The 12,356-nt window shown below is 38.1% G+C and overlaps 1 protein-coding gene across 1 annotated transcript in view; it reads right to left on the bottom strand.

Annotated features, from left to right (window-relative positions):
* LOC121882128 overlaps nucleotides 1-8,105 on the bottom strand; it is a 37,492-nt gene extending 29,387 nt beyond the window's left edge. The window contains exons 1-10 of the mRNA XM_042390155.1: nucleotides 8,026-8,105; nucleotides 7,897-7,925; nucleotides 7,630-7,686; nucleotides 7,213-7,281; nucleotides 6,256-7,109; nucleotides 4,929-5,449; nucleotides 4,207-4,435; nucleotides 3,693-4,022; nucleotides 3,266-3,550; nucleotides 3,006-3,086 (exon numbers count right to left, since the gene is read on the bottom strand). Of these exons, the coding sequence (XP_042246089.1) occupies nucleotides 3,006-3,086; nucleotides 3,266-3,550; nucleotides 3,693-4,022; nucleotides 4,207-4,258 (748 nt within the window). The 5' untranslated portion in view covers nucleotides 4,259-4,435; nucleotides 4,929-5,449; nucleotides 6,256-7,109; ... (2 more) ...; nucleotides 7,897-7,925; nucleotides 8,026-8,105. The remainder of the gene's footprint in view (nucleotides 1-3,005; nucleotides 3,087-3,265; nucleotides 3,551-3,692; nucleotides 4,023-4,206; nucleotides 4,436-4,928; nucleotides 5,450-6,255; nucleotides 7,110-7,212; nucleotides 7,282-7,629; nucleotides 7,687-7,896; nucleotides 7,926-8,025) is intronic.
* Nucleotides 8,106-12,356: the final 4,251 nt, after the last annotated feature.

Here is a 12,356-nt window from a genome sequence, read left to right as displayed (position 1 = left end):
AAAAAACACTCCACACGTCATTGAATCTCCACCTTTTGCCGACACTGAAGCATTTGCATACTATATGATATACAAGTGAATGTGTTAAACATTTTAATTAGCAGATTATATCAATTATAATAAAGAAGAGACTGTTACTGACTCAACAGTCAACAACAATACACAATAAAAGTTAACTAAAATTAAAGCTGCAAGCAGCGTTGGTCGGGACCTCGCACTCTGATCATTTTGCTTTTTAAAAATGTGGTGTGCTTTAATTTTGAAAGTTTGATTGACAGGATGAGAATTTTCTGCAGGGTGAAACATGTCTGTCTTGCTCACACCTGTGTCTTCAAAATCATGCAAGTTTTGGGCCCATTCACTTGAATTTCAATAATAAATTGAAAACTCTTGATGAGTTTGTGTGTAAAACAAATTATTTTCCTAATTTTCATCAAGTCTATTTTTAGAAAAGGAAAGACTTTTAACCCACATGACCTGGTGAAAGTTTGACTGACATGTGTACTGTCAGGTATGTAGAGACAATAAGTAACTGCAGCTGGACACAGAAAAATACTCATATATTTGAATGGAGAGTGTGAGCGAACCCACACCTTTTTGAAGATTTACTGCTTCCACATAGTTTTAGATACAAACTTCTTTTGAACTTTAAATGAGTCACAAGACTTTGACCTACAAATCTTGAATTTACATGTTTTTACTATCTTTTATTGGTTTTGAGATATTAGAGTGTGAGTTTTAAAGTCTTTTCTTGTTCTTTCATCTTATCAGATAAAATCCAGCTGCTGTGTTCTGAACTGATTACAAGTCAGAACAGTTTTCACAGCTGATGAAGGAAAAAGGCTTTTAAATGTAAGATGTCATCAGGACTTGAATATCATTCTGCAAATCCTTTTTGGTTCACTAGAACACCAACATCTGATGTAACATAAAGCTGTAAAGAGATGTTTAACTAATGACTAACTTCTCTGGTGAGTCTTTGTTAAAGTTGTTGATCAGTGGAACCTGACATAGGTAGAAGTTTCTCCCAAGTTTTCATAGTTCACCGTACTGCCATCTTCATCATTACGCTCCTGTGGAAAACAACACGACACACATGAGATTCTGAGTTAAGAAGGAAAAAATAAATGTTAAAGTCAGCAGAACCTGAACGCACCATCAGATATTTACCTGACTGGCTGCTGGACCAGAACGCTTCGCTGTTTGGCTTCTTACTGAGTTTAAATCCTGCACAAACATAAACAGTGAGACATTCACAGTCCTGCACTGACTTACAGTCTCTTAATGTACACATTTGTCTTTTTATACATCAGTTCAGTTGTTATTTTCAACTCACAATGTTGTCATCAGGTGGTCTGTGGTTCCCTGGAAAATAAATGACAGAGTAACATTTCAGTTCTAAAGTTACAGTTTGTTTTACACTTAACAAATGTTGGTCTGAATTTTCTCACCTCGAGCTCTGAAGAGAAGAACAGTAATCACAGTGATGAGGAGGAGTTCAGCCACACGCATCACCAACATTATGTAGCTCAGAGCAGAACAATCTGTACGAACTGTGCAACAAAGAAATGTGTCACTGAGGAAAGTAGGAAGTGAAAACATTTGAAGTAGTGTGGCTGTAGGGATGGCAATGTCAGTCAGTTTGTCCACCAACAATTGCCACAAAATTTTGTACAGACATTTATGTTCCCCAGAGGATGAATCCTAATGAACTTGGAGATTTCTTTTTTTCCGTTAGTGCTGCCATGAGGTTCACTATGTAGTTTTTATTGAAATATCTCAGGATGAATTGTAATATCTTTGATGATCTTCTGACTTTCCATTATCAGCTCAACATTTCAAGTTGTCTAATACTTTGTTTTATGACCAAACATCTGCAATCTAATGACCTTCCCATCATCCTCTGCTGTACTTTAGGTTTTGTGCTGATTAGCAAATGTTAGCATGCTAACACATTAAACTAAGGCCTCAAACATGCTCCATGTAAAGTGCACAAACACAAATGGAAATGTCTGTCTCCAATGCCAATCTCAGCCCTCAGTGAGGTGATACAGGCTGGTTAAAGCTAATCAATGTGTTTCCATGACCACACAAGTAAACAAAATTGTGTCTGTGGAGGGATGTGTATTGTAGGGCTGTGCAATATATCGATATGATATCAATATCGTGATATGACATTAGATATCGTCACCTTTGATGACACTTTTGAATTGCTCACAGAGAAAGAACGGAGAATTCCTGTCTGTACGAAGGTGACAAAGTTCAGCTGGAGCTTCATCAGACTGCTCAGTATGTTGTTTTTGAGCAGAAGTGAACTCAAACCAAAGGGGGTCAGCTCTCTGTTGTTTCATGCTATAGCGACCCCAGCTGCAACGCTCAGACTGCAGCTCACACTTGTGTCACATTAAGAATTTTCAGGTAACACTCTCCAGAACGCAACGCACGAAATTGATCTTGCGTGGAGCATGTTCACAGATGATGAACATTTTAAACACTTTAAACGTTATACCTGCTACACATCAGTATGTTAGCAGTAAAAGCACTGCTGTGCCTCAGTACAGCCTCACAGAGCCACTAGCATGGCTGCATGACTCTTAGTCTTGGTTTAAAAGATTTTGGCTACTTATCAAAATTTCAAGACTTCGTTTGTGGGTAATTTTGCAATTTGAATTGATTAAAAGTCTTTGGGAAAGAATGTCTACATCTACACTAGTAAACAGCTGTTTTCACATATTGCCGGGGCAGCAGTGGTTGAATACATTGAATAAAATGTTGAATACATATGAGTGACTTTGTTGCTCACCTTCTTGTGTTGTTGATGTCATTGTTTCAGGTTCTGTTGTTGCTGCAGCCACACCTGACAGATTAAATAACAAAAACCATTAAACTTTAAAATGAGAAGAAAAAAAATGTTCACCATCTGCTGTGACTAAATGAGAAAGTATGATATCATCTTAAAACTTAAAATATATCAAATAAACAAATGCAGTTTGTTGTGGTCGTACCTGTTCTTTTCCTGCTTTCAGTTATATTTTCATTTGTTGTCATTGTTGTTGGCTGAGTTGTTGTTGTTTTTCCTTCCTCACCTGGACAAATGACATCACAAACTGTTCAGTAAGAGAATGCATCATGTTTACCATCTGCATCAACCAAAGAATAAACAATGAGGAAATGTTTATACTTAAAATACATCAAATAAACAAATGTAGTTTGTTATTTTTCATATCAGAATAAAGTGATTTTAAACAGCTCATCATCTTCTCACCTGGTTTCTCACCGGACAACTGAGGACTGAAGTTATACAGCTGCACTTTTTCATTGTAGAGATCTGTGACTTCACACTTCAATAACTTATAATTTGATGTGTAAATAAAATGAGAAGTCAACAAGGACAAAGTGGCCGAACAGGTAGACTGTGATGCCTGCATGGTTCTGGTATTTGTGTCCAAGTTTTTTCCATTATACAACCACTTCACTGTGTGTCTGCACTCATCATATGTCGACACAGAGCAGTTTAACGTCACCTCATTATTGTTCTTATGTTCAGTCACTGGTGAAGATGGAGATATTGTGAGAGAAAGACAACAAGAGTCAGATTAACTTCATCACTGTAATCATAATTATTGTAATGTTTCAGTATATTGTTCTAACAAGACAGTTTGAGCTGAAAACATTATGATGTAAATACTCACTGGTAACAACAGACAGATCAACCTGAGTGTGACCTCGTTGTCGTCCTGATTTGAACTGTCTGCAGCTGTAACGACCAACATCCTCAACTGTGACCTTCTTTATAACCAGAGAACAGTTCGCTGTAACACTCAGTCTGTCTGATTTAGATTTGGCTTTTTCACCAATCTGCCCCTCTACAATCAGCTCTACTGCTGTTGTGTTTCCTGAACCAATGAAGAGCCAGTTAGTACTGTTACATTTATCCTGATCCTTTATCACGTTTTCACAAGGCAAAGTAACTTTCTCTCCATCTCTGACAGTGAAGGAGAGGAAAGTTTGTCCAGTTACTGCTGTGGAGCAAAAAAGAGAAAAACTATGAAAACCATTTAAAATAAGAATATGAAAAACATGGTGTGGAGAAAGTTGATGATAATTCTTAACAAATCACTCACCACGCCCAAAACAAAATAAATAGTCTTCTAAGTTAAATGAATGTTTATTAAATGCTGTTTTATGTTTTTAAAGCAGTCTTACCTGTCAGAAGCAGCAGCAGCAGAAATAATGAAATCCATCTGAAACCAGACATTCTGCTGTGTCTCTCTCAGTGTCTAATGAACTAATGTGTCCTCAGATAAAAAGTCGTCCGTATGGTGAAGAGATGTAGATGTCACTCCCCTATGATTGCTTCACTTGTTGGTTTTGTGCTTTTTTTTTGTGATGAGGCATCTGTGTCACGTCCTCCTGGTTGCTGAACTTCATATTTCTGTCAGTAAGAGAGGACATTTTTGATGTAAATGTTTGATTAAAAAAAGCGAGAACATGCAGAATTAAAAAAAACAACTAACTAAAATAACCCAAACAAAACACAAAAGAACACACTAAAACCAGACTAACAAACTGGTTAACATGATGACCTGATGACCCCTAACATGATGAAATGATGGTGTGTCAATGGTTGGTGAGCTGTCAGTTCCTTATTCTGTTGAAAACTTATTAAGAAGTTACACCACTGCAATGAATTGCACAGTTTTTAGACCTGGCACTTCCCTTTTTATGTTCCCTCAGTAACAATAATACTACACTTCTCATTTATGTATTATTAATTTACTCCCTCTGATTTGACTCATCGTTTAAAATTAGGACCATACTTTCTAAGACAAACTCTACCAGATCAATAAGGCTGTTTGTATGTCTTATGAGAAGCACTTTGAATTGCCTTGTTGTTGAAAGGTTATATACAAATAAACTTGCCTTACCTAACACCATCATAAGGTCCATCCATCCATCCATTTACCACCACTTATCCAGGACCGGGTGGTGGTGGCTTCAAACTGGATAAGGTAACCCAGACATCCTTCAACGCCCTCCAGCTCCTCCTGGGGGATCCCAGGGTGTTCCCAGGCCAGAAGAAATATGTAGTCCCTCTAGCGTGTTCTGGGTCTGTCCCGGGGTCTCCTACCAGTTGGATGTGTCTGAACACCTCCAGAAGGAGGCGTCCAGGAGGCATCCTAACCAGGTGCCCAAACCACCTCAACAGGCCCATCTCGATACTCCGAGCTCTCTCCGGATCTCCGTACTCCTCACCGTATCTCTAAGGCTGAGCCCAGACACCCTCCGGAGGAAACTCATTTCGGCTGCTTCAGTGATCTCATTCTTTTGGTCGCTGCCCAAAGCTCGTGACCAGAAGTGATGGTTGGAACATAGACTGACTGGCTCAGCTCCTTCTTCACCACATCATCAGGTCAACATTTTAGTTTTGTCCGAAAAACTTAAATACCTGCAAAATTAATGACATCAGCCTCAGGTGTACTTTGTGCTAATAAGCTAATGTTAGCGTGCTAATATGCTAAACTACAGTAAATGAAGAACACAGTTAACACATCTGCTAATCATTAGCATATTAGCATTGTTATTGTAAGTTTAAGTTTAGTATAGCACTTTTCATACAGTGGTTGTAACTCAAGGTGCTGTACACATAAGAAAAACATTAAAATTAAGAAAAATACATTAAAAATAACAAAACATTTAAATACATTAAAAATAAAACATTAAAGTGCACAAAGTGCAATAAACATACATAGATGTTGGGGAGGAAGTTAATTGAAGGCCAGTCTGTACAGGTGAGTTTTTACTTGGCTTTTAAAGGTGCTTGCTGAGGTCGCCTCTTAATTTCTGTTGGTAAAGTTTTCCATAATTAAGGTGCGTAAGAAGGTGGCGTCCCTGATGTTTTTTTGGGTGTGGTACTGTGAGAGCAGCAGTACCTAAAGGCCTAAGGGAGGACTAATAATGAATGTTTCACAAATCTGAAACTATGTTTTAATGACTCTTTGGAGTCTCCTTGGTAATCTAGTCCAGATTTGACAGGTCTTAGTGGTTTTTGATCTAGACCTGGTCTAATGTGGTCAGGATGGAGAAATATCAGTGAAATCACCCTTTTTCCTTTTTCATCAGCAAAATAAAGGTTTCACAAATCTGAAAGTGCATTTAAACAGCGTTAAGGCTTTTGCTATGATAATACTTTTTCGTAAGTGTAACTGATGAGAAAACAGAGAATCAGCTGCAACATTAATTATTTCTGTTTACCTTTGTTCTCTCAGGAAACTGCCCTCCTTCGACTGTGTCAGTGATCAAACCAAACAGCCAACCAAAGGTCATGGTCAGTATTCAAAGTGACCAAAAAAAGGAGCGAACTGTCTATTCCATCCAATCTCCAAAGTCTCAAAAGTCAATGAGCGAGTGAATGTTGAGCAGTTGTGAGCCCAAAGGGACGGTCGAGCTCACTCTTGTCAGAGCCCTGTGTTTGCAGCTTTCTGTTTTACTCTCTATACTGTTCTTTTTATGATAACTTATATTGACTTTTACCTTTTTTATTCTTTCTCTTATTTTATGTGATTCCTAACTTCACCTTAAAGGTGATACTAAACTGAAAAAATATACATTGTAAATAAAGAATAAAAGCATTTTTAAAAGTAATACAATTGATAAACCTCAATAAATTATTCAAAACTGATCATTACAGGCAACACGTTTAAAATGAAAACAAGATTTTAAAGCTTGAACTACAATGCTACCACATCCATCACTGAGCACAATAAGCGTTTGATAGCAGGTTCATTAAGTAAAATGTAACATATCTTATGTTAATTTATATTTCAAGAAACTATCATATGAATTTTGCTTTATTACTTCTCCTTTTTACATTGTGATACTACTTAACTTACGACACCCTTTCTGGATAAACAGCTTTTTTGAGCATTACATTCTGAAACTGATCATAAAAAATGAATCATGTAATGATGTGAGTTTGGTTTGTTTGGTTAGCCGATGGTAGCGTAGAGGCTGCTGGGATCAGTGGAGGCTGCAGCAGAAGAGGAGGAAGCTTTTACAGTGCTGTAGGTCACTGCATCATCTTCATCAGACTCATCTTTGCCCCGAACCTGAGAAACAGCACAACATAAATTACACAAGATACGACTATGTGAAATCCACCACAACACACTGCAACATGTTGAAAGACAACAGAAGCATCAGACTTCTTACCCGGGCTTTACTGTCGGTCTTCCTTGTGTAGCTGATGGAGGCGTAGGAAACACCACCTTCAGGATCATCCTACACAGTGAAGACAACATGCTGCTCAGTAACATGTAGATTGATGTGGACTCACTACAACACTACTTCTATTTTATTACAGTAAACACTTTAACTTCTATTACTTCTGCAGAGGAGGTCATGTGATGTTTCTTTAAATGGTGTCTTGAAATGTTGTGGTTTGACAGGCCACTGTTTAATACTAATGTTCCTTTCTGGTGTAGTCCAGTTGCATCATCTAACTTCCCTTTTCATCTTTACTGCACACTCTCAAGACCGTGAGAGTGCATCTCATACAGTTACAACTTAGAGGACAAACAGAAGCCTCAGTGAGTGTTACTCTGTGCTGGGTGTTGTGTGTGATCTCACCGTGTCCTGACTGGTTTCTGGAGCAGGCTGAGTCTCTGCAGGGTTTAAGCTCAGTCCCTGGACAAATAAAGTATAGTTACATTTGGTGAAAAAGCATCTCACAGTTCAGTTAAAACAGATGTTGTAAGGACACAATACAAGCAACACCTGTGCAATGTATTCAGTATATCTGTGCAGGTTTCAGGTACAGGTAGTATGATAGATGAGTGTCGGGAACATCTGTCAGCTATAAAATACAATTTAAAAGTGAATAATATTTAAACTTACAGTGCTGTCATCCATCTGTGTTTTGTTCACTGAAAAAAGAAAAGAGAGAGTCAACTTGAACTTCTAGTGAAAATCCAAGTTTATCTAAACTTTTTGTCAGTAAAGTTTAATCTGTAAATGTTTTCTCACCTTTAGCTCTCTTCCGTCTGATGAGTACCACAACAATTATCAACAGTGCTACTAAAACCACAGCTGGAAGGACGTACAACAACCACCGCCAGTCTGGAAAAAGAATGAAAACATTAAAAACATTTTCTGTTCAGTTTAAACCCTGTAACTAAAAAACAAAGAAATGTGAGCGCTTTTTGGGAAAGTTTTATAGTTTTATTTAACTTTTTGTACCAAATCAAACAGTTTAGATTAAAAGTCTTTGGGAAAGAATGTCTACATCTACACTAGTAAACAGCTGTTTTCACATATTGCCGGGGCAGCAGTGGTTGAATACATTGAATAAAATGTTGAATACATATGAGTGACTTTGTTGCTCACCTTCTTGTGTTGTTGATTTTGTTTCAGGTTCTGTTGTTGTTTCAGCCACACCTGACAGATTAAATAACAAAAACCAACAAACTTTAAAATGAGACAAAAACACATTGTTCACCATCTGCTGTGACTAAATGAGAAACATTTATATCATCCTAAAACTTAAAATACATAAAATAAATAAATGCAGTTTTGTCATTTTTCATATCAGAATAAAGTGATTTTAAACAGCTGATCATCTTCTCACCTGGTTTCTCACATGACAACTGAGGACTGAAGTTATACAGCTGCACTTTTCCACTGTTGAGATCTGTGACATTACACTTCAAAAACTTATACTTTGATGTGTAAATATAATGAGAAGTGTGTAGGGAGGCAGTGGCTGAACAGGTAGACTGTGATGTCTTCAAGTCTTTGTTATCTTTGTCCACATCTTTACCCTGATACACCCACTTCAGTGTGTGTTTGCACCGTCCACGTTTCAACACAGAGCAGCTTAACGTCACCTTATCATTGTTCTTATGTTCAGTCACTGGTGAAAATGGAGATATTGTGAGAGAAAGACAACAAGAGTCAGATTAACTTCATCACTGTAATCATAATTATTGTAATGTTTCAGTATATTGTTCTAACAAGACAGTTTGAGCTGAAAACATTATGATGTAAATACTCACTGGCAACAACAGACAGATCAACATGAGAGTCTTGACCTTGTTTTTCTCCTGATTTCAACTGTCTGCAGAAGTAACTACCAACATCCTCAACTGTGACCTTCTTTATAACCAGAGAACAGTCCGCTGTAACACTCAGTCTGTCTGATTTAGCTTTGGCTTTTTCACCAATCTGCCCAAGTTCAATCAGCTCTACTGTTGCTGTGTTTCTTGAATCAACAAAGATCCAGGTAGTTCTGTCACATTTATGCTGATCAGTCATCACATTTTGACAAGACAAAGTAACTTCATCTCCATCTCTGACAGTGAAGGAGGAATATTGTCCAGTTATGTCTGTTGAGAGATATGAGAGAGGAATATGAACAATTAACTGAAATAAATAGAAATATGACTGTCATGTTCATTGTTAGTGTGAGGATCATTTTAGATACAACAGAACTTTCTAAATGTGTCTCATCTTCAGTTTTCAGCTCATTAAACTCAACATATTAACAACTAGCAACATACTCGTCTCAATTTAAGAAGGTTAATAAAATACTAAATTAATCTTTTTTTCTTACCTGAAAACTGAAGCACCAGTATCAGAAACAACATTTGAATCCGTCTGAATTCAACCATCCTGCTTCTCTCTCTCATCGATCTCTGGTTCTCTTAACTGTCGCAGTCTCTAAAGTAATGTGTGAAGTAAGGCGTCTTCTTCCTGTCATTTGTACGTGTGTCACTTCCTCTTCCTCACTCTGCTGCATGTACAGTCCAGGCAGTAAGTATTTGGACAGTTACACAGTTTTTGTTCTTCAGGCTCTGTGTTTCAGCACATTCAATCTGTAATAAAACAATGAATACTGCATTAAAGTACCAAGTCTCAGCTTTAATTAGAGTAGTAACTGTAACTGTAAATGTCCAAATACTTACTGTCTGGACTGTATGTAGGCAGACTGATCAGAGTTTTGTCTCTGAATTCTTTTGCAACCAAAAACTAATTAACATATTTACTTTTGACAGTTTAGTTCTTATTCACTGTGACTGACAAGACATTGACTCACATTTCTTGATCAGTGATATGACGGGTAAGCAGCACTAAAGAGGTCAGAGGTCAGATGTCACAGCTGTCTGACAAAGATCCTGTGAAACTGGGATGTAATCACGGATCACAAGGTAAAGAAATATGTTTCTGCAGTCAGAGCAGCCATATTAAACCATATTAAGATTCAACAAGTACACACTGTGTTCGTTCCCACGGTGTATTTGTGACAATGACGTGTTTGACCTCCTGAAAAGAAGAAGAGGAAGTTGAACGTGTGAAGACTGTTAAGTAAGATAAATGGTTGCAGTAACGCAACTCTTCTTAGAAACACACAGACAGACATGTTAATCCATCTGAATTCAACCATCGTGCTTCACGATCCTTCTTTGTCGATATCTTCAGAAAAAGAGATTGACGCTCTCAACTGTCAGAGTCTGTAAAGTAGTTTGTGTTGTAGAGAGATACAGCATCTACCTCCTGCAGTTAGTGTGATGTCACTTCCTCATAGTGACACTTAGTCTTTTGTCAGCTGTTGGATTTACTGTATTTTCATCCAAACAGTCAAAAACTCATTTTTACTTTGACATTTGTAACATTTAGTTGTGTCTCATCCACAGTGATGCAACGTTTTTGATCAGCAATAACAGAAGCTGCCGACAGTCAGAGGTCAGAGGTCACAGCAGCCTGACAAAGATTGAACAGGATGAACATGTAGGATGGAGACATGATTATGTGTCACTGATTACAAGACAAAGGAATATGTTTCTGCCTTTAAAAGAGACATTGAGGCAATCTGATGCTGTAAGAAGCAAACTACTGTATATTAAGGCTCATATTTTGTCTCAAGTGCACACTGTGTCCAGTCCCATGATGCATTTGTGACGATGACGTGTCTGCCCTCCTGAAAGGAAGAAGATAAGAATTGAGGAAGTTGAGCGTGTGCAGACTATTAGTTAAGATAAATGTTTGCAATAATGCAGCTCTTCTTTTCTGTAGATAGTGTTTATTAGAAAACAGACAGGATTCATGGTGACATCTGACAGCACACATGAACAGACAGGTGAAGAGTCAAACTTTGACTCTTGATGCTCAACATGGTGCAACATGGTGCAACATGGTGATACTGTAGCAGCTGTAAAAGAACAGATAAGATGATGTTTTAGTGGTCTGAGACCTGTTAGTTCCTCATTGTATCTTTGAGGTCAGTTTTTCTGAGAAATGAGAGGTGTGTCAAGTGTTTCAGTGAGAATGTGGAAACAACAGCAGCAGAGCTCTGGAGGTTTTACCCTCTAATGATGACCAGATAAGAATCAGAAACACAAGAAGCTCACAGGAACAGACAGTCAACACTTTATGAAAAGACAAAGAGGAATTTTCTGCTGAAATCTACTTTAATCTCTGGAAGGTTTGAGGTCTCTGAGACTCCAGCAGTGCACGTTAATACATACTGATGCTGAGTTAACTTGTTTATACTTAGTTGAGCTTCAGTTCAGGCAGCTTAACATTTAATATGAAGGTTTTTCATGCTATATGCACACTGCAGAGGTTACTTTGGTCATTTAAGCTGCGTGAAATGTATTAACAGTCATCATAGTGAAGCAGTAACTTCCACAGCTTGAGGCTTTGTTACGTGTGGCATGTAGGTGCAATACTGCACACTGCCTGTGGGAGTGTTTTCTCTGTCTCTCGCTCTCTCTTGTTCTCTCTCTTTCTCGCTTTCTCTCTCTCCGGCGCTCTTCCTCTCTCTCTCCCTCTGCCTTCCTTTGTAGGAATGAAGCACCTGGAGCCAATTATTCCATGAGAGAAAAGGGGGAACCTGAGGGGCGGTGTGGACACACACCTGATTACTGACAGCAGCAGTGGCTTATGGGGAATTTTTCTTCTTCTTCTCTTAGTTTTCTTCTCAACATGGTTTAGAGTGTTGGGTTTTGTTATTTTAGTTTGGGATGGAGATTACCGGTAGTCTAGTTTTCGGGTTTGGTTTTGATTAGGTTGAGTACACTTTTCTTTTAATAGGTAGGGGAATGATCTGGGTGCAACGGCCCATGGCGTAGCTGGCCCAGTAACTTCCCATCTTTTGTTCTTTTTGGCTGGGATCTCCATCTCCTTTTGTTTGTTTTTTTTCTTTACCTTTTAAGTATGGTTAAATAGTTGAAAAATAAATGGCTGTTGTTAAAGCAGAGGTTTTGGCGTCCTTGTTATGTTTCGGTCTCCAGGGGGAGCCTTTGTTTGGTGAGGCCGTAACATATTGGGGGCTCGTTTAAACGTTTTGTCACACTGGC

The sequence above is a fragment of the Thunnus maccoyii genome, chromosome 17 (assembly GCF_910596095.1).
Source record: "Thunnus maccoyii chromosome 17, fThuMac1.1, whole genome shotgun sequence".
Classification (NCBI taxonomy): Eukaryota; Metazoa; Chordata; class Actinopteri; order Scombriformes; family Scombridae; genus Thunnus; species Thunnus maccoyii.
The sequence above is the reverse complement of the archived record's forward strand: the minus strand, read 5'-3'. Positions and strand labels throughout refer to the sequence as shown.